The 24,884-nt window shown below is 44.6% G+C and overlaps 1 protein-coding gene across 1 annotated transcript in view; it reads left to right on the top strand.

Annotated features, from left to right (window-relative positions):
* The window catches only part of CAPN13 (calpain 13), a 582,342-nt gene that overhangs the window by 519,729 nt on the left and 37,729 nt on the right, over positions 1 to 24,884 (top strand). The window contains exon 16 of the mRNA XM_085609938.1: positions 644 to 706. Coding sequence (XP_085466064.1) covers positions 644 to 706 — 63 coding nt within the window. The remainder of the gene's footprint in view (positions 1 to 643; positions 707 to 24,884) is intronic.

The raw sequence follows: 24,884 nt of genomic DNA, 5'->3' as shown, positions 1-24,884 counted from the left end.
TATTTGGACAACTGGTCGCGCTAGATCAGTACAACGTTAAAGTTTCAGACCGGCCGCGATGTAGGCTGCCTTACTGTTGGTCTAAACAGCTCATTGGCCAGCAGTAGAGCTTGATTTGTCCCCAGAAACTAGTACGTTAAGACTTGGCCGTATCACACAATGTTAGCACTGTAAGTGTGAATATAAGACGCAGCCTCTGTCGCAGTTTTGGACTGACTGGTCTCTTAAATGCTTGAAGTAGTGGAACAGTGCTATAAATCCTATAATTTGCCTTTTCTTGACGCATCATTTAGTTCATCCCTGTTGCAAAGTTCCTGTAGCTTCTCAGGGCATGAAATTGTGCTAATCAAAATGTTTTGTGATTGTGCTCAAAATTTCCAAACAATTCCTGCTGTGTACCTCCTTGAAAAATTAAACTCTGCCGCACATGTGATTAGGTAAATCGTTATGCATTTACACCGTATATTCTCATCTGAGTCACCCACGGAAATGCATTTGTGGATGGTTTGATTGTCTTTCCAGCTCTCAGAAAATTGTTTGGTATGGTTAGTTAGACAAGAAGAATAGCGTGTAATTTTGTGGTCATGTTCTTGAAAGGCCTTGAAGTAGAATGACTGGTGTCTTACTCATGCGTTTCTTGCAGACCGCGGTAAAACCGTCCCAACAGCGGAGCCCCGAAAGCATTTTTGCTCAGTACGCCCGGCAGGTAAGCGGAACATCCAGTATATATTTTCTTGATGACGCATTATGATTGCACACGACTTAATTCGTTAGGGTTACGATTCATGTCCTCTTACTATTCTTTCAAGTGCAAGTAGTTTGCGTGAAATAGGTGAGTTTTGCATTTTTAAAGTGACAGTAGCATATGGCCAACTACTGAGCCACATCAGTGAGCCACACTCACAATGCTCTTTATTTAAAGTGCCCATGCGCAATTCAAAAAACATACAATTCACGCAAACGCTGTATTTATACTACTGAACCCTGGGCGACAGGGACACAGCTAGAGTTCCACATATGTAGAAGAAGCAAGTGAAAAATGCGCAAATGGGTTACGGATTAGGAAGCGTTAAAGCAACTACACATGAAAAAATAAAAATGCCGGGAGTGGGGCTCGGCCCTGGAAGGTCCAGCGGGCTCACCACGCTCCACAGGACTGGTAGAGTAACACTGGGGATGCTCTGTGGAACGATTACTGGGCTCCAATAATAGTATGTTTGCCTGTACTGCATTACTGCTGTGGATTTACCTGTAGGAAGAGAATCAGATGCTCCCATCTATGGGGCATATTAGCAAGACCGGCGATAAAATTATCGCTGTTTTAGCGGCAGGAAACTGCCGCTAAAACGGCGATAATGGGCTCGATAATATGCCGCAGAGAATTCCAATAGAAGCCCAGGTGAGATGTCCTGCACATCTAACATGGGCTTCTATTGGAATTCTATAACGCATATTAGCAAGCCCATTATCGCCGTTTTAGCAGCAGTTCCCTGATGCTAAAAAGGCGATAAATTTGTCGCCGGTCTTGCTAATATGCCCCTATGTGCGCTGCAAGTAGTTAACGCACACCGGTGGTAGGGGAGGGTGTATGGGGACAAATGGCTTGAGACTTTAATGCGATATCCTGCAATTGCGATATCTATGTTGGGGCAACCTGCTCACTAGAAATGAATCCCTAGCTAGGTCGGAAGTCACTGCATTGCTAAGTTAGGGACAGCGGTAATTATGTGATAGACACTTATGTAATTATTGACTTACCGTGAAGCTGGAGCTGGGAGAAGGGGCGGGAGGGACGGCAGGATCACACACTGGGGAATCGCATTGCTGTCATATTTGCCTACTGTTATTTAAAAACCAATAAAAATATATTTAAAAAAAAAAAAGAATAAAAAAAATGCCCCTAATACTAGATTTGCACACCCATTCAGGTGGAAATTGTGTAGGTCCTGTTATTAAAGCTTTTTCTGCACCTTAATTTAATTTTGGTATTAATATAGCTGCCAATGAGTGTGAATTTACTTTTGGTATTTACAAAAAGTGAATTTGAACTTCCAGAAGTATTAATGCACACGTAAAAATGATGCTAGTAAGGGGTCATTTTATGTGTGATTATATTCTTATGGTTCAAGTTTTGCGTGTTCTGGATGGCAACACACACTTTTGGTGACCACCCATTAACTCACTAAGTAGGTGGGATTCATAAACATTTTGCAGGTGGTTTCCCACCGAAATATTCTCCTAAATGTCCCCTTTTTAGACATTTTTGGAGTACAGCGATTGAGGGAACCCTCCACCCTTCAAATTGTTACAGTAGTAGCAAGGGCATAGAGAACCACCTTGAAGGGCTTAAGGGGGATGTCAGGTGACAGATTAAATTCGTTTTTATAGCTATAACTAGGCCTGGGCAGTGAACTCCGCTCTCTCGTGGAGTTTGTGGACTTTTCTGCACTCCGCGCAGCACGCTGGACCACCTCCCAGTGAGACTTCTCAATGCGGGCGGTCATGGATGGTTGCGATCCCTCGTGTTGAGAAACATTCCATACGCATTGAGGAAGCTGCCGCTCGAGTAGAAAACCTACTCGAGCGGCAGAAAGAAGCAGCGCCATCTTGCGCTGTGCATGGTGCAGTTCGTGCAGATTTTCGAACACGGGACAAACACTAGGCTCTAAAAATCTGTGCAAACGGCGTGACCTAATGCACTCTGCCACTTGTGGAACTCTGTGTAGCGTGGTAGATTTTTTGGGTCACTTAGTAGAGTTCCTTGTAGTGGAACTCTGTGAACCCCACCCAGGCCTGTTTCTAGCTTTGGACTATGACTCTTCAGCAGTGTTTCATTTTGGGGGGGGGGGGGAAAGAGCCAGGGCCTAAGATATTTCTCAGAAGGCAACTACAGCTTTCGCCACCCACTCTCCCTGCCAAATGTCAGTACCAGTGCTACCGACTTACTATCACACTCCTTCTTGCAAATGTGACAATATGAACTGAAGGGAGCTGGTATTATTATTTTTATGTATTTTGCAAAGTTCAACTGTCTGCTAATATTTAGAACTAGAAACAAAATGCCATTAATAGCAGGCTGTCATAAATGTGTGCCAGTGCCAAGAAACAAAGACCGCTGTCAAGCACCGGCAAACATGGCGCAAATTAGGCGCTGCTCCTCAGTCGTAAAACAGAAGCAAAAGGAGAAATTCATAAATAACAGAAAGACACTGTGGTGGGGTGGGAGTGAAGAGGTGTGGAAAGAGCCAATCATGGTTATATGGAGAAAGACAAATGATGAAACTCGCAATGACAATGTAAATGCAAATGAAGTGAGAGCATGAGAGAGGGGAGGAAAGAAGAATGCAAAAAAGGAAAAAGAGAGAGCGAAAAGAGAGAACACTGGAAAGATGGTTGTGAGGAGCAAAAAAATGGAAAGGAGGAAAGAAAATTAGAGAGAAGAAAATAGAAGGAAAGTAAGGAGAAGGAAACTTTGTTTGGGTAAATATTTGCTGTGGGACATTTTGTAAAAAGGGTTGGAATTATATGCCTCAATTACTCAGTGGCCGCAATATGTAGTGAAAACAGGAACATTTTATGTTTCTGGCTTCTCTCTTGGTTGTAGTGAAAGATATTTTTGCAAGGGAAAGAATATTGTTACCGATAGAGAAACAAATTAAAAGTTTGAACGTCCAAAGGCACTTCTTTTATTGCACTATATACATTTTACACATGAGTAGATAGTGACAGGTTTCAGTAATAAGTAATTAACCAATACTTTCACATCTACTCCTGACGACCTACAACTGTCCTGAATTCCCAGGAGATGTGAATCCTTTCTGAATTTTACACATCAAATTTCCCTCCTAATATAGGAGCACTCCAGAGCTAGTAAACTATCTTCTGTAAATTGGACCCTGTTTGAGCAAATCCCATACGTAAGGAAAAAATTCCAACATTTTTATGTTTGAGTCAGACATGGGATTGTAAATTGTTTTTTGCAGAGATGGGTGGTGGGCTCAGAGAGCCATTTTTCTTATTTGAAAACTGAATGTTATAACGTATGAAAACAGAAGAAAAAAAGTGTTCATTGTTGACAGTGAACAGTGTGTATGCATGTTGGGGTGGAACTTGATAGCGCTGGGTAAATATTTAATATGGCTTAATCTGAGAGAAGGGAGTGATTTATTTAAACTTGCAAATGTTGAGTAATGCATGATGCAGTATTGACAGTCTAGTAAGATACAAGAAATTGGGTGATAGGTTTAACGTCTTAGCAGTAGAGTAGGCACAATTTAAAGTTACACACTACTAAAGGTGACTTGAAGCTCATCATTACAAGGATTCAACCAGAACCCTGCTAAAATAGAGAGTTTATTAATAACTTTATGAACTACACGGTGGCCCATATCATGTGTGATGCTTTAAAACATGAATGTCGCCCTCGAATATGAGTAAAATCAGCAAACATTGCATTTTATGCAGTTTACAAAGCTGCTAATTTTCACCCTACTCCGCTTGCAGGACAGAATATCTGCATGAGAAGGTTTTGAGAGAAAATATTCTTGCAAAAGTTTTTTTTCACGCGAATCTCCCAATAAAAGCCTTTTCACACTATTACTGTTAGAAGAGGTTGCTATGTTTTTCCTTAAAAGTTCACTAATTTTGTAAAGTTCACAAAGATTGCAAACTTTTAAGAAAAATGTGTAATGCTGTGGCTGAAAAACCTTGGCAACTTCCCACACCCCTACTGTTTTCAAAAAGTCGCACTTGCTGTCTCACTTTCCCAATATTTGCAAAGATCCTAAAATCCTAGAATGAAAAGTGATGCTTCTTAAAGACTCCACGCGGAGGGTTTCCCACTTGACGTTGGAAGGGCTTAGGTCAGCACAAACAAGCATGAATATCCTTCTAACACTAGAGTGTGATAAGTCTCTGATTTATATATATTTTATTTGAGCAGATGGGGATGAGCAAGTTACACTACTTCTACATTGTGAATTTACACTGAAACCTACACTCTCGCTGTTGGAAATGGGGTCTCTGGGTAGCAGAGATATGCACCCTTTCCAAGTAGGAACCACAATCCTAGTCAGGGTAAGTCAGATACACACTTTAAATTCACCTATGCTCACCCTTTGGTAGCTTGGCACAGAGCAGGCAGGCTTAATTTAAGAGGCAATTTGTAAAGTATTTATGCAGTACGCAAACACATAGTAATATAGTGAAAACACCACAAAAAATACTCCACACAGGTTTAGAAAAATAGATAAGATTTTTATGAGCTAATCAAGACCAAAACGACAAACATCCAATAGGTAGAAGTCGAGATATGATTTTTTAAAGAATAAATGTAAAAAACGTGCTTAAGGGCTACTTGAGGTTGCACTGGTCTGGGATAAATCCAAAGTTCAGGCCGACTGCAATGGAAGGCAGGCTGGCTACAGAACCCATGCAGGTCCCCCTTACAAAGTACCCTGGTTGGAGCAAGCGTCAGCATCAAAGACTCGATGCTTCGGTTCCGATTCACGCAGTCAGGTAGATGCATCGTCGTCAAGCCTCACAGCTGGGTCCCGCGATGGGCGTCGAGCCATGCGAGGATGGCCTTCGATCAGCTTGGCATCGAAGGGCACTGCGATGGTTCTGATTGGCACAAAGTCGTCACTGCGTAGATTTTGATGGTTCTGGACTGCAGGAATCACCTTTCAAGGGCCCAGGACCGGATTTGCAGTACTTGGCATGGCAGGACTCAAAGATGGCAGAGTCCAGGTGCTGTTGCAGAGTTGCAGGAAGTCTTTGATGGCCCTGAAACTTCAGAACAGGGGGCAAGCCCTTGGAGTCACTCTGGGTATAAATTAGACGGGTCCAGTCCTTGTCCTCAGCAGGGCAGAGAACAGCAGGCAGCAGGGCAGCTCAGCAAAGTAGAAAAGTAGTTCTTCCAGAGCAGTCTTCAGGGAGTGGCAATCCCTGTAGTTCAGCAGTTTTTACTCTTGGCAGAGTTCTTCACAGGCCGAGTAGTGTACTGTCTTGGAAGTGTCTAAGAACCTGTACTTCTACCCAGATGTTCCTGTGAAGTTAGGGCAACCTCAAAGCAGGCCCTTGAAGTGCACAACTCCCCCTTACATCCCAGCCTTGGTTCCAGACTATCCGTAGGGGATAATCAGCCCTTTGCATGGCAAACAGGACACTGCCTATTCAGGTGCAAGTGTCCATTCCACCTCACTCTTCCTGCCCATGAAGAGCTATCAGAATGACACGGGCAGGACAATAGCAAAAACAACAATTGATGGACAGAATGCAGAACAATGTCATACATTCACCCCAGTACAGAGATCTGGGCCTAAATCCATCGTTTTTTTGCTCACCATGCCATTCCAGTTTGAACCCAGCCATATGCAAATCAGTCTTGACCCTGTGCCCAATGGGAACAGTCCAGCCCGAACTGCCAAACCAGGTCCTCCCTGGACTGGAAACAAGCATCCTAGGACCGGTTTCGGGCTTTCAGCCCTCGTCAGCCAGGATAGCTTGATTCCAGTGGCATGGAGAGCAAGGGACTCACGTCTGAGCATACCCTTCCCACTCGGGGTGACAAATGCAAAAACAACAATTGATGGACAGAATGCAGAACAATGTCATACATTCACCCCAGTACAGAGATCTGGGCCTAAATCCATCGTTTTTTTGCTCACCATGCCATTCCAGTTTGAACCCAGCCATATGCAAATCAGTCTTGACCCTGTGCCCAATGGGAACAGTCCAGCCCGAACTGCCAAGCCAGGTCCTCCCTGGACTGGAAACAAGCATCCTAGGACCGGTTTCGGGCTTTCAGCCCTCGTCAGCCAGGATAGCTTGATTCCAGTGGCATGGAGAGCAAGGGACTCACGTCTGAGCATACCCTTCCCACTCGGGGTGACAAATGCAAAAACAACAATTGATGGACAGAATGCAGAACAGGGTCAAGACTGATTTGCATATGGCCATGTCTAATCTGGGGTGGCGTAGTGGGCAAAAGAACGATGGATTTAACCCAGATCTCTTGACTGGGGGAGAATGTCTGCATTGTCAGCATTCCGTCCATCATTTGTTTGTTGTAACGCTTTTCGCCCTAAGTGGGATGGGTATTCCCAGACGTGGGACCCGTGCTCACTACGCCACTGGAGTCAAGCTATCCTGGCTGATGACGGCTGATAGCCAGAAACCGGTCCTAGGATGCTTGATTCCGGTCCAGGGAAGACATGGCTTGGCAGTTCGGGCTGGACTGTTCCCATGAGGCACAGGGTCAAGACTGATTTGCATATGGCCATGTCTAATCTGGGGTGGCGTAGTGGGCAAAAGAACGATGGATTTAACCCAGATCTCTTGACTGGGGGAGAATGTCTGCATTGTCAGCATTCCGTCCATCATTTGTTTGTTGTAACGGGCAGGACAATAGGCAGAAGCCTTTGCGTAATAAGTTTGTAAGGTCCGCCTAGTGCATTTTTCAACCAAGGTCTGGTTGTTTGTACAGTTTGATATTCCTCTTGGAAGACTTTGTACGTTTAAATTAGTTTTGTAATGTTTTGCACTGTGATGTATTACAATTTGTTTATGCTTTATCATATTGTTTTTTGTGTGTAAGTGAACACCATCTGACAATATTTACAAAACAAAGTGGTGTCTGATATTTGACATGACACAAATGGCATAATTTTGTGTTGAAATGCTAAAAGCTATGTGAAATAAATCACACGGACATTAGAAGTACAGTCTAAGGTCTTGTTTAATCATTTATATTTTGCAAATAGTCTATCTGGACACCTTGATTGTTATGAACACTTTCTATAAGTGGCATTTCTAAAACAGTAATGTTAAATCCAACTTTACAAGTAAAGAGGATGTATCATTATCCTTCCAAAAATATGAAACATGATGCAGCTTCTCCTTTCTGATCAGGAATTACAGCTTAAACTTGTTTTAAGGAATTCCCAATGCTAGTCCATGAGAGGAATAGGTCTCACAGTAGTGAAAAACAAACTTAGCTGTTTGTCAATGCCAGGACATGTAAAACTTGAAAGTACATGTCCTACCTTTTAGTTACACAGCATAATGCCTTCAGGGATACCTAGGGCCTACCTTTTGAGGTGACTTGTGTGTAATAAAAGGGGAGTTTGAGGCTTGGCAGTAAACTGCACACACTGGCCATGCAATGGGAGTCATGAAATAGGCTTGAAAGGCTACTTGTATGGGTGGCACAATCAGTAATGCAGGCCCACTAGTGGCATTTAGGTTACAGGCCCTGGGTATATGGTATATAACTTTACAAGGGATTTACAATCAAACTAACTATATCAATTGTGTATACACCAATGTTACCATGTTTAGGGGTGAACCACATGCACTGTAGCACTGGTCAGCAGTGGTAAAATGCTCAGAGTTCTAAGGCCAACAAAAAGATACAGCAAAAAGAGGATGTAAGCATGTAAAACATTTTGGGTAAGACCACCCTACGGTTGACAGGTCTAACACTTACCTTACTGTTTGCCATGCTTGACTGAATGAATTGCTCTGTAAACTGTCACCTGCCACCCAATGCTTACAAAGAAAAATAAAATAAGTGAAGAATGCAGAGCTAAACCCTACACAAGAAACTGATAAACATCTAGGGCACCATTTGCAAAAGTAAATTTGGTTGTAACTGAATTTGTTTTGGACACAATGAAATTCACAAATGAATGCCTGCTGTATGATTCAGTGAAATTCCAGACTTTCAGAGGAGCCAGCAGTATGCACTTACATATTTCTCACCTGAGGGCTAACCATCTACAAGGAGTAATGGAATGAAACATTTGCACAGCAGAGGTATACTTGAGAGATGTGTTGGCAGATGTATTCCAAAGTTGTGAATGCAGCGTAATAACTAAAATTGCTGCATAGCACAAGGGGGAAAACAGCGCTGAGACATATCTACTACAATATGTCACACCTGTGTCATCCCCTGCACTGGCGCTCAAAGAGGCAGCCTAGTGCAACACACACACCTTTGCACCACAGTGCAAAGTTGTGTATGTGATGTCTAGAGTAGATTTTGTGCAGAAAGGGTACCCTTCCAGTACAAAATACTATGAGTAAACCTTTCAACTTTCCAAGTGCTGTATGGCCGCTGTACAGTGCAGCACACACGCAATGTGGGATAGATTTGAAGAAATTAAACGATTCTCCAACTTAATGCTGGACTTGAAGCATTATTATTTTTTTTAAGTGAAACCCCAGTCTATCATAATTAGTAGAGAGGACTTTCCATTAAAATCCAAGGGTGGTAGCATGGCAATGGATGCCCACTAGACACAAAGTAGTGGAAAAAGCTTTTTTAGGCTAATTTCCTGTGCAAATATGGTTTTGTGCTGGAAAGTTAATACATTATCCACACTTTGCACCAGTTTGTGTCACTTTTTGTGACTATCCACCTGCCGAAGGTGTTGATTTATCTGCCCAGTGTGTGTTTGTCTTCATATCCGGGTACCACACGCTGCATTTAGATGCTTAAGCTTAGATCTGCTTCCCATATTCCACCAATCCCGAAGGGTGTGTGTACATTAGGCCGCTCATAGGAAAGCGGAAGGAGATTCCCTTGGGCTGAGTCTGGGCGCTGCAAAGGGTATCTTGGACTAACGGGACGCAGAGCTGGTGTGGAGCCACAGAACTCGGAAGTACTACAGCGTCCGGGCTCCTTCGGCTTGTCCTGGTGAGATCCATGCCCTGAGCGTCCCTCCGACTTAAAGACTCAGCTGCAGGACAATGAATATCTCACTTATGACAACAATATGTTGAGTTTGATGCTGACTCCCTCAAACGGTGATTTAAATACAAATAGGTGAACCGTGTGAATTGTGCATAAATTAAAGTTGCAATAGAAACGAATAGAGGTTTAGATTCTGACATTGTTGTGTTTTATATTTCCTTTGACTATTCCGACTTTAATTTGTGAGCAAATTCTAGTTTCATATCTCTATCATACGGTAATATAATAATTCTCTCAAGCAGAGGGAATGCATTTTGTTTTGTTATGTGTTACTGGTTTATACACGGAAGTGTCAAAGGAAGAATAACAAATATAAAATGCATGATCGTTTTCTGCTTCTTCATCAAGGCCTGTGAAAAGGAATTGACCTACGATGTCGGTGTCATGCCGCATGAGTCCCAGCACAGTAGGTGCCTGTATACTGAATAATGAACATATAGCGCCCTCTGGAGGCATGTCCTATGATTGCTGACACCTCTGCTCTGCAGCATCACCGCTTAAACTTATTATTTAAATGCCAGTAGAGGAATCCACTTTTGGTTAAAGAGAAATGTGAAATAAGAACCTTTGGACCGATGAACAAATCTGACTGTGTAAATATGCCCTGTACACTGAGTGCTGATGCTGTTAAATTCCTTTTACAAGTGTAAGGGTCTGCACAAGAATGTAGACATTTTGACTCCTACCACTAGGGTCTGGGCTCTTCGTGTGTTGGCATTGCTAGAAGTTCTATTTATTCTGCAACCCATGAACTGCAAACACAACAAGCTGATGAGAGTAATGCTTGCATTAATATTAGCCGATAACAGTCATTCTCGGTCACATTCCAGACCTTCGTTCTGTTGTCCACCGTGCCATGATAGAGAAACCTGGACTGAGAATCAAACGCAGCCCTGACAAAAATGCTCACACCAGCCCTGCTCCCTCCTTCACCTGCTGCCATCTCTCTGGCCCTCTCGCTTTCCATCCATCCTCTCTTCCCTTCCCCCCCCCCTCCCCCACTCCCCCTGCCTGCTGTAGTTAACCTTGGAGAGCTGGGGAAAGTGACAGACAAAATGGATTCAAGTGCCTCCAGGGGAAGTGCTTATTGGAAAAAATGACCAGTCCTTCCCTGATTCCAGACAGAGACCCGCCTTCTGCAAATCAGTCGCGGTCCTGCTCCAATAGGAACAGTCCAGCCCAAAGTGCCAGGTGCCTCTTCGGAAGGGGACACAAGCAACCCCAGACTGGTTCTGATCTACTTAGGTCTCATTAGTGAGATATAGTCAGGGCCACTGGAATTATGCGGCAGGGAGGGACAAATTATGTGTCAGGTTGAGTAAATTATGCTGCTAGAAACGGCAAATTATGTGGCATTTTGCAGCACATTTTGTGATAGTATTATTCATTATTTTTTTCATTTCTAAACTTGTTAATACTGTCTGAGCATCGCTTGCACCTCATAGTAACAGTTTAACACCCAAACATAAGAAAAAGCTACAGAAAGGTGATCAGTCAACCTTTGCAAAGGAACTCCCACTGCGCGGCAACACGTGTCACTGCATTTTTCCTTACCTTTGAACCATTTGAGGTAGAAACTATTTTTTTCTCTTTTTTTTTTTACAAATCTGCAGATTATGAGGCAGATGATGAGATAGGTGACAAATGCCGCAAATCTACAATTATGCGAAAATCGCAGCAGCCGCACAATTGCATAATTCCAGTGGCCCTGGGTATAGTGTGGCCATGGGACCCACATCTAGCTATACATTTCACCCTTAGAGCAAGGTGGTAAGCTGATGGACGAATGCTTGAAGTAATGTCAGCCACTGGCAGCTTCAGCGTTGCAGACTATGAACACCACAAGGTCACAACTGGCAGAAGAATGCCGAGTATGTCCAAAGGGCTGTATAGCACCGCAGAACCTTATAACTGCAAGATACGCTTTTGTTGTGGTATCCAGACTTTTGAGTAACCACGCGCTGCATTTAATTGACATGCACAAACATCTGATCTTTTTTCACTTCAAAATTACGTTTGCAATCCCAAAGAGTCATTTTTGACATCATGGAAAAAATACTCGCACAAAAGTTAACTTCCTCATCGAGGAATTACAGGGAAAGAATGCTATAGAAGTTTGTGAACTAGAAAAAGGTTCTCAATTGAGTTTGCACTTGCTTTTCTTTCTTGCGTGGAAATATGCTAGTGTATGTTTTAGCTTGAAAACAGAGAATTTTCAAAGAATTTCCAGGTTTACACTTGAAAAGCAGCATCTGGCACAAGTTTTCAGTTGGAAATGTTTTGCGATTTTCAAAAAGTTTTAAAATCCACACCTTTGCTGCGTTTCTACATTGGGGCAGATTTATAGCTTTGTTTGTGAATAGGCCCAAATGTATGCAAAGCATGAAAATAGAAGCAAGAATGTAGAGTCGCGTGCTTAGTTTCTGTCACTTTGATGATGTGAGAATCTGTTAACATACTTGAGGAACGCAGAACGTTTACCGCTAAGGGATACTGGCGCTCTAAGAATTCTAGTTCGTGCTGCTGGTAGTGTTTCCTGATTGACAGTGCAGTGCAGTAGATTTCATTACCGCCTGGTCTCCTACCTCCTCTTTGTCCCAGCCCCAAGATCCTGAGGTTCGCTGCTTCGAGATAGGTACCCTGTAAAATATAACTCATTAGATGAAAGAAAGTCTTTCTCTCACACCAACACCATAGTTTTTCTTCCATATTCCCACAACACCCTGCTCCATATGTGCCACTTTGTATATTGCTCCATTCTCTGCAGGCATACTATAATGTGTGGTTCTTTAATTTAATTTTTAATGAATTTAGCATTTAAATTAGAATATCTGGCATGTGCAGATATGTTTCGGCACGCCATGGCCTTGCACGCTCCTTCTTCGCTTGCAGAGGCATGGTGGGTGCTGGTGGGGAGATCATGGCTCTCTAACAAAACTGCTAGGGCAGGCACCCTGTACCTCTTTCTTGTTACTCCTCCAGCAACCATGCTAAAGCAGGCTCAGAGTTGTTATTACCATATTATCCTAATTTGAACTTAAGAGAGAGGCATGTGCACTAGGCAGAACTCGGGAGGCCTCCCTATTGGTTAGTTGGCTGCTTAGCATTCTTTATAAGTTGAAGTGCTGAGAGACCGATCTCTGGTGTCATCATGGATTCTAACCCTACTCCCCTGGAAGATGTTGGTAATTCCCTATTTATCTTAACAAGAGGGGAATTGCTATAGTCGGTGTCCAAGATGGGCAACCATCTGCAAAGCGTGTGAGGAAAGTTCTGGATTGTAAGTACCATACGCTGGATGTAAGGATCTTTGAGTCAACATGAAACAGACTCTTTTGATTCTCTTCCATTACCTGAAACTATTACAGAATTGATAGGAAACCAATTGAAAGATGTGCTTTGAGAAAATACCCTTTGAAGGGTTTGGAGTCTGACTAGCTGATAGTTTAACATTACATTTCTTTGCGGGCACACACATCCAGAATCTCTTCGAATGCATCTGAGAATGCTGCTCCTCAGGACGCAGGAGATTGTGACATGAAATCTAGTCTGCAGAAATCCCACTTGGCTATTACTTTTTCTCTGCATGCTGGGGCATTTGCTTGGTATGCACCTCATTCTCTGTTAAGACTATCAAATGTTCTTTGTACCTATATAGGAAGGTAACAGTTGTCCAGGGATTTGGTCTCAAAGGAGCTAACAACAAGGATTTTGTAGGAAACTTCCTTTGAGGACTTTTGGTCCCGATAGCGACAGCATTGTGGGACACCATTGCATTAAGATGTCATTTACGGATGAAATCATGGAAGCTGGAGGCAAATCAAAAGGTGCTTATTATGCGTCTTCCGCTTCTGTGCACAAAATTGTTTTCTTCTGAGCTAAATAAATTGGTGAAACAAGTGGCAGAAGCAAAGAAAATGTTACAGCCCTTCAATTTGACTGTTCCTCGAAGTACATTTATTTCAAATGTACAGTTTCAACAAAATCCTTCACAACAACAATCAAACAAGTCCTTCGGTGTAAAGGGTATTGGTAGGGAGCTCTTTTCTGCCATAAGTCCACAGCTAGAGGCAGTCCATTTCAACCAAAGGCGTGGTCATCCCCCAAAACATCTTCCAGTTGGAGGATGTTTGCGGTACTGCCCCAGATGGAACCAGATTCAGTAACTGTGGGTTTGACAAGTTGTTACCTTTTATCAAATTCAACAGCCCTCTTCCTCCTCTTCCAAGATTCTGTCAGATGCCAACTCCAATGTCACCTTTGAAAGCTGAAGTTGTTTGCACAGGATGAATACTCTCCAAGAGTTTGGATTTCTGGTAATTTATGTAAATTCACACTTTCTGCAGAACCAAAAAGAGGCAAAAAAGCAAATTCCAAGGTTGATTGAAGGACCTTATTTGATCTGACAATCATGCCTATGGCTTGTCACTGAGGTTCGGCTGTTTGCAAGCACTGGTCAAATGACGAATAGTGCTGACACTCCCGTTCTATTCTACGCCTTGGTGCTGTTGATACAGCTGGAGATGGCCCTCACTCTCTCAGCAATCAGCGGAGCCCTAGTCAACCTGAACCTTCAGTAATCCTGATGGGCATATTAATGATGAACATTCCACAGACTGCTTGATAACAATAAACTTCCAATTAAACCAAGTTGTGCCTCCAGTATGCCAAACTAGTAAACATTCAGTATAGGTTTAAACATCTTATTATTCAAATTGGGTGTAAAGGGTAACCAAGCGCTCCAACAATATTACACACTATTCTTACTTGTACTAACAGTACCCTGCGGTGCTTTCAAACTCGGGGAATAACACCCAAATCCCCAAAAAGGTTCAATCAGAGATTGATTAGATTAGTCACATATGTTGACGCACACGCAAATTATTACAAATCAAAATACAACATTATATCAAAGTAGAAAAATGATCAGTTGGGCTTCTGTTCTTCCTTTCATTCTCAATAAATCTTCCACTCTCAACGCGTTTCGTCGCTACAGGGATTAACCCTAACGACTTCCTCAGGGCTGGAAATAATACAAATACCACAATTGGAGTACATATTATTTTTACACATAATATCATAAAGTGAGCCCAGATATCAACCTCGTGCAGAGGGACTATTCAATGTGCATCACAAAAGCGTGTAACAAAATGTTCGATTGCTCAATGATTGTGCACGTGTTAACACTTCATTCCACTGAATTGTTTTCTCCAAAAGTCAAGTGGTAGCTAACATTATTTGAATATCACATATTCTATACATCCTTAATACTAAGTACACCCGGTTCATTGTGGTGTCATGTAATCATGTCCCTAAGGTTATTATTTTAGCCAACCCAAGTGAATGGCATGCTCGATTAATTTTCCCAAGATGGGTAAACCTGTACCTTAAACTTTTGTTCAGATCGATTGCCTGTAACGGTTCAAGCCATAATGATAACATTAGTAAAGATTATGAAGCTCATGAGGCATAGGTCTTATAGTACGTTTGTTGTTAGCAAAACAAACCAAGTCCTCCTACATGTCCATCTTACCTCACAAAATCATCTCTTCCTTTCAAACCTCTATCATGGTTCATAATATTCAAAACAAATGCTGGTATAAGACCCTAAAAAGAAAATATATTCATGTCAACATAAAGCTAGTATCGCAATATTCAGTTGCTAAAAATTAAAGCAACCTATTCCACTGTGTACCGACTCTTACCGGTACTCTTAACGGCTGATTATCGGTAGTTTAGATTTATTATTTTCTTACAGGTTGCCTAGAACGCAGGCCCGACAATAAAACCCAAAGATACGAAAATTAACCACTGAAATTAACCTCTGAATTTGATAGCGTGGAAGTCTAAGGTGCTGGTCTACACATTTATACATAGTGGAGGTAAGAGTCGGTACACAGTGGAATAGGTTGCTTTAATTTTTAGCAACTGAATATGGCGAAACTAGCTTTATGTTGACATGAATATATTTTCTTTTTAGGGTCTTATACCAGCATTTGTTTTGAATATTATGAACCATGATAGAGGTTTGAAAGGAAGAGATGATTTTGTGAGGTAAGATGGCCATGTAGGAGGACTTGGTTTGTTTTGCTAACAACAAACGTACTATAAGACCCTTGCCTCGTGCTTCATAATCTTTAATAATGTTACCATTATGGCTTGAACCGGGACAGGCAATCGATCTGAACAAAAGTTTAAGGTACAGGTTTACCCATCTTTGGAAAATTAATCGAGCATGCCATTCACTAGGGTTGGCTAAAATAATAACCTTAGGGACATGGTTACATGACACCACAATGAACCGGGTGTACTTAGTATTAAGGATGTATAGAATATGTGATATTCAAATAATGTTAGGTACCACTTGACTTTTGGAGAAAATAATTCAGTGGAATTAAGTGTTAACATGTGCACAATCATTGAGCAATTGAATATTTTGTTACACGCCTTTGTGATGCACATTGAATAGTCCCTCTGCACGAGGTTGAAATCTGGGCTCACTTTATGATATTATGTGTAAAAATAATATGTACTCCAATTGTGGTATTTGTACTATTTCCAGCCTTGAGGAAGTCGTTTGGGTTAATTCCTGTAGCGACGAAATGCGTTGAGAGTGGAAGATTTATTGAGAATAAAAGGAAGAACAGAAGCCCAACTGATCATTGTTCTACTTTGATATAATGTCGAATTGTGATTTGTAATAATTTACGTGTGCGTCAACATATGTGAATAGGTTTAAACATCTATTTCTCATGACAGGATTGTCATAAACATCAGCTATAGCACAGTACTATACCAACACGATTAATGAAGCCACCAACAGAAGCAAGACAATCTAGCACCGCATCAACCTCTGGTGAACCCACCTATTCCTTACTCCACAGAAAAGTGCAATGCCATCAACCACTTCTTCCAAGAAAAAAATACAGAAGCTTTGACACTACATCAATTGCACCCATCCCTTCCCATCAAGTCGCTCACTGGACAGCCTTTAAAGCCCTATCTCTCGTAGACCTCTCCGACATACTCAACTCTGTCAAAGCCACTTCTTATGAGAGGATATCTTAATTTGATCCTTCAGAGCAGCTCTCTCTGGGGATGCTCTTTCACCCATACTCACCGTTGTTCATTCCTCCTCCACTAAAGTCATCTTCCCAGAAGCTCTCAAGACAAGCCAGATCCTCACACTCCTAATGAAACCTACACTGGATCCTGATTACCTTACCAACTACTAGCTCATCACTCACCTACCATCAGCAAGATCATTGAAAATGCACTCTATGTTCAACTCTAAGATCACATCAATGATAACCATCCTTAGGACAAATGCCGGTCTGGTTTCAGATTGTGTCGCAGCATGGAGGCCACTACTTTACACTTCACAAACAATGCTCTTTGACCCCTGCTTTCTGATTTTGCTTGACCTTTCAGCTGCCTTCAACACAGTCCACCATCCCACCTCATTTGCAACCTGGAATCTGAAATCGGATTCACCAACAATATCCTTCACTGGTCCTTCACTGGTTCTCCTACTATCTTTCTAACCAACATCAGTTTCTTCACATTTGCACCAACAGGGCTCAAAAGATCCCTATCACCTGCAGAATCCCCCACGGTTCCAAGCTGCATCGTGTCATTTTGAATCTCTACATGGAGACACTAGGTGCTCTACTGATAGATAACTGCATCAAGATTCACTAATATTCTGATGATACGTAACTCTCCTTGAAAGTCTCCTCAGCTTGGGGGCGTGTCCACGCAAGCGACTAAGATGGCTGCTTGTTGTTGAAACTCCATCTGCTGGCCCAGCTTCTTTACATTATCCTCGGTGCTATCTACAGCAATCACCCTGCACCGGCAACGCTGGAGTGCTGAAGATGCCCGGAATACTGCGGGCTGGCTCCGCGGCCGGAGAGTGCCTCCATCACTCAGATATTGCGCCGGCGGGCTGAGGAGCGGAGAGGAGGCGTGTGGTGCCCTGGGCTCTTCATGCATGGGCAAACCGAGACAAGCAGCGGGAGTTGGAGGTGAGTGGGAGCCCGTTGCTGCGGTAGGGGAGCCGGTCGCGAGGCGGAGGCGCTGATCCCTCCCTAATACGTGATGAGCTGGGCCAGGGTGTAGTCGTGACTGGCTGCGCCAAGGCCTAAGTGCGAGCACCCGCCATTTCCCGAGGCCACGCGGGGGACAGGGCCTGCTGTGCACCTGAGAGGTGCCCATCCGATGGTGGAGGGGCGTAGAAGACAGTGGGGGGGGCGAACCGGTCTTGGCCCTCCACACGCCACGACCGGCCGCACAGTGACACGGCCCCTTCTCCCTGCTGCCCAGATACTCAAACAGCGAGCACCGATCCACCCTCTGGCTCCCTGCACCGTGCGAGGCCTGTACACGCCTGCTGCTGTTCCTGGCCTCATTGCGGTGCCACCGGCACCCCATCCTCCCTCTGGGCCCCTACCTTACGGCCGCGCTTGGCCCACCTACTGCAGCTGGACTCCTGCACTTCTTTTTCGGGGGCATATTTCCCCACGGCACAGACGCTGGACCAGGTTGCTGCCTATCACCTGGATGCGGGGCCTACCTTCTGGCACGACAGAGACGAGAACCTAGGATTCAGGCCCCCATCGACAACCGGCTCCCCCCGGACCTGCGACGAAGACAGAGCGACCTGAGGGGGATGCCGGGTCCTGCATGTGGGGCCTGCTTAAGACACTGGGTTTTGCTATGCTACTCCTAGGGCCCGGTACCCTTTTATTCTTGCTGCACTGGAACTGCCGCTGATCACACCGTGCACATCCCAACTCATTGCGCTTCATCATACGCTGCTGGCTTGCCTCCTTGGGTCCAGTCCGGAATTCGCATAGTACCTGGCGGTGCTCGACTTCTTCACGGTCCCACCTATGCTGCTGCCTCGCGGCATGGGCCGCAAAGCCACCAAACAGAAGACCCTGCTCTTTGAAAAGCTCACAGACAGGGCTACTGAGGAAGGCTCTAAAATGGCGAAGAACACACAGGGTGCGGAACATGCGGATGACCTCCCTGTACTGTTAACGGCAATGCTTCAGGAGATGAGGGCTGGCTTCAAAGCCCTAGATGGGCGGTTCGGCACACTGGACAAGAGTCTGGCAGACATGGGTCCAAAATCCAAGTACATGACTGGTGCCTGGATGTGGCAGAAGCGCGCATTTCGGATATCGAAGTTGGCAGTGCTCAGTCCAAGAAACACTTGGAGCGCGTCGAACGCATCCTCAAAGAGGTGGCTATAAAGAATGAAGACCTTTAAGCGCGCAGCAGGCGCAATAACATTTGCATTTTGGGACTCCCGAGACCACTGCCACCGGCCGAATAGACTCTGTTGTCAGACCTGTTTGGGAGGGAGTACTTCACCCCGGGGTTTGTAATAGAGCGGGCACCCCGGTCCCTGGGACCCTGGCCCAATCCAGGGTACCCCGCAAACCCATCTTAGCACGTGTTATGAACTTCAGGAACCGTGACACAGCATTGCACCTCACCAGGTAACGTGGAGACACCATATGGCAGGGCTCTAAGCTATCTCTTTACCCAGACTTCACTGTAATGGTGCAGGATGCCCAACGGAAATATAACGGGGTCAAGGCAGGCCTCAGAAACCTGGGTTTAAAATATGACCTGTTATTCCCCGCCAGGCTGAGAGTCAATGTTGGCGGCTGGGCTCGCATTTTTAACACTCCTACTGAGGCCCAAGAATTCTGTCATGCGTACAATCAAAAAATACTCAGACAGGGGCGGGGGGTGTGGGACCTTCCCCACCGTACAGCAGCTCGTATGCCAGTGTCGAACTCTTCTCTAGTTCTGGTACTGGTTAAATCTGCTGTTATGGCTCTCTATCACTATTGTGCAATTGAACGGGGATAATGTACCTGATACTTCTGTAATGTTTCAGATAGCTGGTCGACTGACGTTGCGTTGCCACCCCTCGAGGTGTATACCTTGGGTTTGTACTTGTTCTCTCGGATGTACCCTTCTTGGGGTTTTTCATCTCAATGTAAAGTCAATTGGTACTTCATGTTCTGCTTTTCGTTATGGCTTCCCCTCGCTTTGGTTGCAGTGAGGTTGGGTGGGGGGTAGGGGGTATTTCTTATTGTCTAAATGTTTCTAGTGGTTTATCAGCGATGGTCACTGTCACAGTTTTTCGTTATTCACTGCTACTTGAATATGCTATGCTTGTCATGCACACTAGATAGCCCAGTTAGCTAACGTTGAAGGTTCCTCTGGTTTGTCCTTAATGTCCTGGAAAGTCCAGGGTCTTAACGGCAATCGCAAAAGAAGACAGGTTGTCCACTATCTACTGAGACACAATGTGGACATTGCTTATTTGTAGGAAACCCATTTACCCAAATCAGACACGGCCCGCTTTGCTGCTTGTTTGGGTAGCGCCCAGGTATTTCTCCAATTACAACAGTTACACAAGGGGCACAGCCATCCTTATCCATAAGAGGGTTCCTTTCAGCCTCAGCTCCGTGGTGGGGGATAGTGAGGGCAGATACATCATTGTCACAGGAACACTCATGGGACATTACACGGCACTGGTGTGTGTATATGGCCCGAACACTGACTCCCCCAATTTTTTTCATTCATTACACGTCCAGTTAGTGAGGTTAGAACCTTGCTTTCTCTTAGTGGGGGAGATTTCAACTTACTCCTTAACCCTAGCCTGGACAATACAGCCACTTCTCCAGACACCAAACCACAAGCACGACGCCCTCTGCTAGATTTATCTGAGCAGCTATCCCTGCTAGATATTTGGGGCCAACGTAATCCTGCTCTTACGGAGTACACCCATTATTTCGGTCAATACAAAACTTGGACCAGAATAGATTTTTGGCTAGTTTCCCTTGGCATTGCCGGCTGGTACCGGTCGCTAGTGACACTGCCAAGGATGTATTCTGACCATGCTCCGGTGCAGCTTCACCTTAGGGTACCTCGCCCAGAGTCTTATGGGAGGGCTTCAGGGTGTACATCCGGGGCGTCTGCATTGCCAAACATGCCGGAGTACTTAAAGATCTTCAAAACACACTTGCGCGTATAGAACGCGTACTCGCGGACCTAGATACCACACTATTCCACACTTCAGACTCGGGTACGGAGGGATGACATTTGGCCCTTCTCGTTAAATTTCGTGAGGCTGCAGACCGCGAGTTGCTATATTTGGGCAAGTATCAGTCTGCCCGGTGGTATGGAGAGGGTGAGTGACCCCGCAGAGTACTTGCGTAGATGCTACGGCCCCCATACAACAGAGCATACATCACAAATCAGACACTCACCTCCACCCCAGAAATTCGTAATGAATTCTTGGAATATTTCGCGGCCATATACGCTACTAAAGTAGGGAGCGATTCCTCGGCCCAGGAAGCCTATTTGTCCGAAATTGCACTGGTGTATCTGGAAAAAGACATGCAAGACATCTTAGCAGAGGCCATATCTGAGGCCGATGTCCTGGGTGCCATTGACGCCCTCCGCTGCTCCTCTGCCCCTGGGTTAGATGGCTTCACTGGAGACTTCTATAAGGCATACAAGGACATACTGGTGCTGCAGTTGATAGAAGTTTATGCCGAAGCACTTGCGAGACATACTGCCCCCCACGCTCAGAGAGGCGGTCCTTATTCTCCTCCCCAAACCTGGCAAAGACCCGTCCCTTTGCAGCTCCTACAGACCCCTATAACTATTAAACTTAGATTATAAAATATTAGCTAAGATTATCGCCAACCGCCTCTCCCAGTTGATTGAATTCATCATATCACCGGCCCAGTTGGGCTTCGTCCCCCATCACTCCATCTCATTAAATCTCAGAACACGCTTCTCTGTTATTCATTGAATCGATCCGAAAGTTCCCGCTGACGCAAAAAAAAAGCCTTTGATTCTTTGGAATGGCTCTTTTTCATCTCGGTTATGCGCCGCATGGGTATGCCAATGGGCTTTATAGCCACCACTGCACTGTTGTACAGCAGGCCCATGGCGAGATTCCGCCTGAACGGCACTCTATCCCGACCCTTTTCACTTTCCCACGGCACTCGTCAGGGATGTCCATTGTCCCCCCTTTTGTTTATCCTGGCTATAGACCCTTTAATTCGCCATTTCCAGGAACGGCATTTACATAGAGGCTTGCAATTTAACACTGGTCCCTTACTAGTCTTGCTATATGCAGATGACACGATTCTCTATGTTAGAGTTCCCCAGAATAACTTAGATCCACTCGTTCGAGAAATACTCAGATTTGGCCGTTTTTCGGGACTGGTCATTAACTGGCACAAGTCAGTGATTTTTCCTTTGACAACCAGTACAGTTCCATGGGACTGCGAGTTTCCTCTCGAGTGGTGCAAAGACTCGGTAAAATATTTAGGCATTCATATTCACCTGAACACTGCCCAGATTCTCAGCTTGAACTATGGGCGAGTAGTTCGCACCTTAGAGGCTCAAGTGGAAAGATGGCTGTGTCTGCCGCTGTCTATAGCAGGTAGAGTCGCCATACTTAAAATGGTAGTGCTCCCAAAATTCTTATATCTTTTTAACAATATTCCCATACCCCTTACAAATGTTTTTTTTTTTAACACTGCGCACACACCTCATCAGATTGGTGCGGGGAGGGAAGCGGGCACGTGTTCGCTTGCAGGTACTTACCCTCCCGTGTGACACAGGGGGTTATGGAGTCCCGGATTGACAATTGTATTATTTGGTGGCCCAATGCTGCTACAATTACGCCTGGTTCCATCTGGATGCAAGGATCCCATTTCTACGCCCGGAGGCGGATTTCGTCTTACTGGAAAAGTTGCCCGCTGTATTACCGAAGGGAGTTCCCAGGGACCCGAAGAATATACAGACGGTTTCCACCACCAGTTGGGCATGGGATAAGGGGCCCACCTATTTACACAACCTCCTAACCCCTTATTCCCCTACCCGTCAATTAAGATCGAGTGGGACGGGGCATGTTAGCATTCCTACCATCAGGAGGGCAAGGGTGGGCGGTCGCTCTTCTCGCTTTTTGGCGGCACAGCAGTGGAACAAACTCACTAGGGGACTGCGGATGGAGGCTTCGGAGACAACCTTTTGCAAGGAGCTGAAAACTCATCTTTTTCCCTCAGATTAAGCCATATGTCTTCTTTTCACCTAGTTCAGGGTCTTTCGGGATGTTGCTTTTAGGGCTGTACCGCAGCGCGGGGATACACTAGCCTAGTGTAACCAGGCGCTTTATAAACTTGAGTATTATTATTATTATAAGCTACGGCAGCTAGCCGGCACCACTGCATTATATTCATCTGCCCTACCCCTCCCTAACCCCCCGGTTGCCAATAACAAGAGAAAAACTGGTACAATGCACTTAGCCAAATTCGATATCACCAAACTGGGAGATTTATACCTGGAGGGGTACATTTTCTCGGTGTCGGATGACACCCGTTTCCAAGCCATCTCCTTCATGGACAACTTCGTACTAGGGCGAATCTGTTCTGCGCGCCACACTGCCTACTTACCCTGTAGAACCCGACCCTTTCACGCCACTAACCTTGATCATAGAGAGCGAGACTGGTGCTCATCTCATATTTAAACTATACAAAGCGTGTGCTAGCATGAGGCCGGGGAACGATGACAAGGTTCGAAATGCATGGGAAAACGACCTTGGTCGCACCATTACCAATGAACAGTGGGCGAAGTGCTGCACTGTAACGAAGGAAGTCTCTCTTAACAATAGGCACAAACTTTTCCATTTCAAATCCCTATGCCAAATTTACTTTACTCCCGGCAAAGCGCACAGACTGGATCCGTCTAGACCACACAATTGCCAGAAATGTGCTGCCCCACACGCGGATTTTGCACATCTCACGTGGACCTGTCCCAAACTGCAGGCCTACCGGGAGAAAGTACACAGCACACTAGGAGGAATGACTAACCTGTCTCTTATCCCCACATCGGAAGTGGCGTTGCTGGGCTACACAGTTAATTTCCCTAAAAAAGTCAGAAGATTCACATCCCTTGGTCTCCTGCTGGCCAAAAGAGAGGTAGCTTTACTGTGGGGCTGCAGGGCAGCTCCTACTATGAAAGGTTGGCTTCGCAGCCTGGCATACTGTAACACTAATAGTGAGATTTATGCCAGCATTATGCTCAGTCCGTCCTGCCCTAAAGACATATGGGGCCCATATCGGTCATATGTGGAAGCATTACGGCAGAATTCAAACACTCAACTGGAGCATAGCATAGTCCCGGAGGGTGTGGAGTGACAGGCCATATTCTTTAAATATGATGTTACATACCTCTAGGGCTCCGCACTATGGCACTGAATCTTTCAAATGTTTGGCTTTGTATATATGAGACCACTTGGGGCCCGAGGGGAAGAAAGTACCGGGTGTAGTTTGACGGAGGGACAGGGAAAGCAGCAGGGACTGTGAATTTAATGATGTACAGATTCGGACACTCTAATACCTACAGATATGTTGTACATACAATGCTCAAATATGCCATTGTGTTTTCTATTTTATGCTACTATGTTTGACAGTGAATCAACAATTATGAATCGCTGATAAATGGAGTAAATTTGAAAATAAAGTTTAAAAAAAAAAGTCTCCTCAGCTTCGGAAAAGGCCTCCATCAATACCAGTACATCATCCAGACCTGGATGTCCAGTGTCTACCTGAAGCTCAGTCCAACCAAGAGAGAATTCCTGTTATTTTCCCAAAACACCAAACAAGAAACAGTACAAACCTGACTCAATGACGTTAACCTAAATGCCTTCAAATTCCAATCTTTCACCGTATGCCAAGTGACTTGGATTCACCCTGAACACCAACCACACCCTCATGGATCAAATTGCCAAAAAAAAAACAAAGATATCCTGGTACCAGCTCTCTCTTCTAAAGAAAGTGAAACAGTTTCTTCCATAAAGTGACTTTAGAAAACTGTCGTTCAAGCCCTTGTACTCTTGCATCTAGACATTGGTAAAACCCTGCTCCATTCGCCTAGCAGACTCCACAACGATTCCTCTGAAGGGCATCATACATGCTGCAGCATGTCTCATCTAGGGCCTGTGAACATATGATCACATCACCCACACCCTCATGGAAGTGCATGGGCTCCCTGTCTGCCTGTGCCATTTTAAAATGTAGCT

Source organism: Triturus cristatus, chromosome 6 (assembly GCF_964204655.1).
Source record: "Triturus cristatus chromosome 6, aTriCri1.1, whole genome shotgun sequence".
Classification (NCBI taxonomy): Eukaryota; Metazoa; Chordata; class Amphibia; order Caudata; family Salamandridae; genus Triturus; species Triturus cristatus.
Note: the sequence above shows the minus strand (reverse complement) of the source record. Positions and strands in the feature narration are given on the sequence as shown.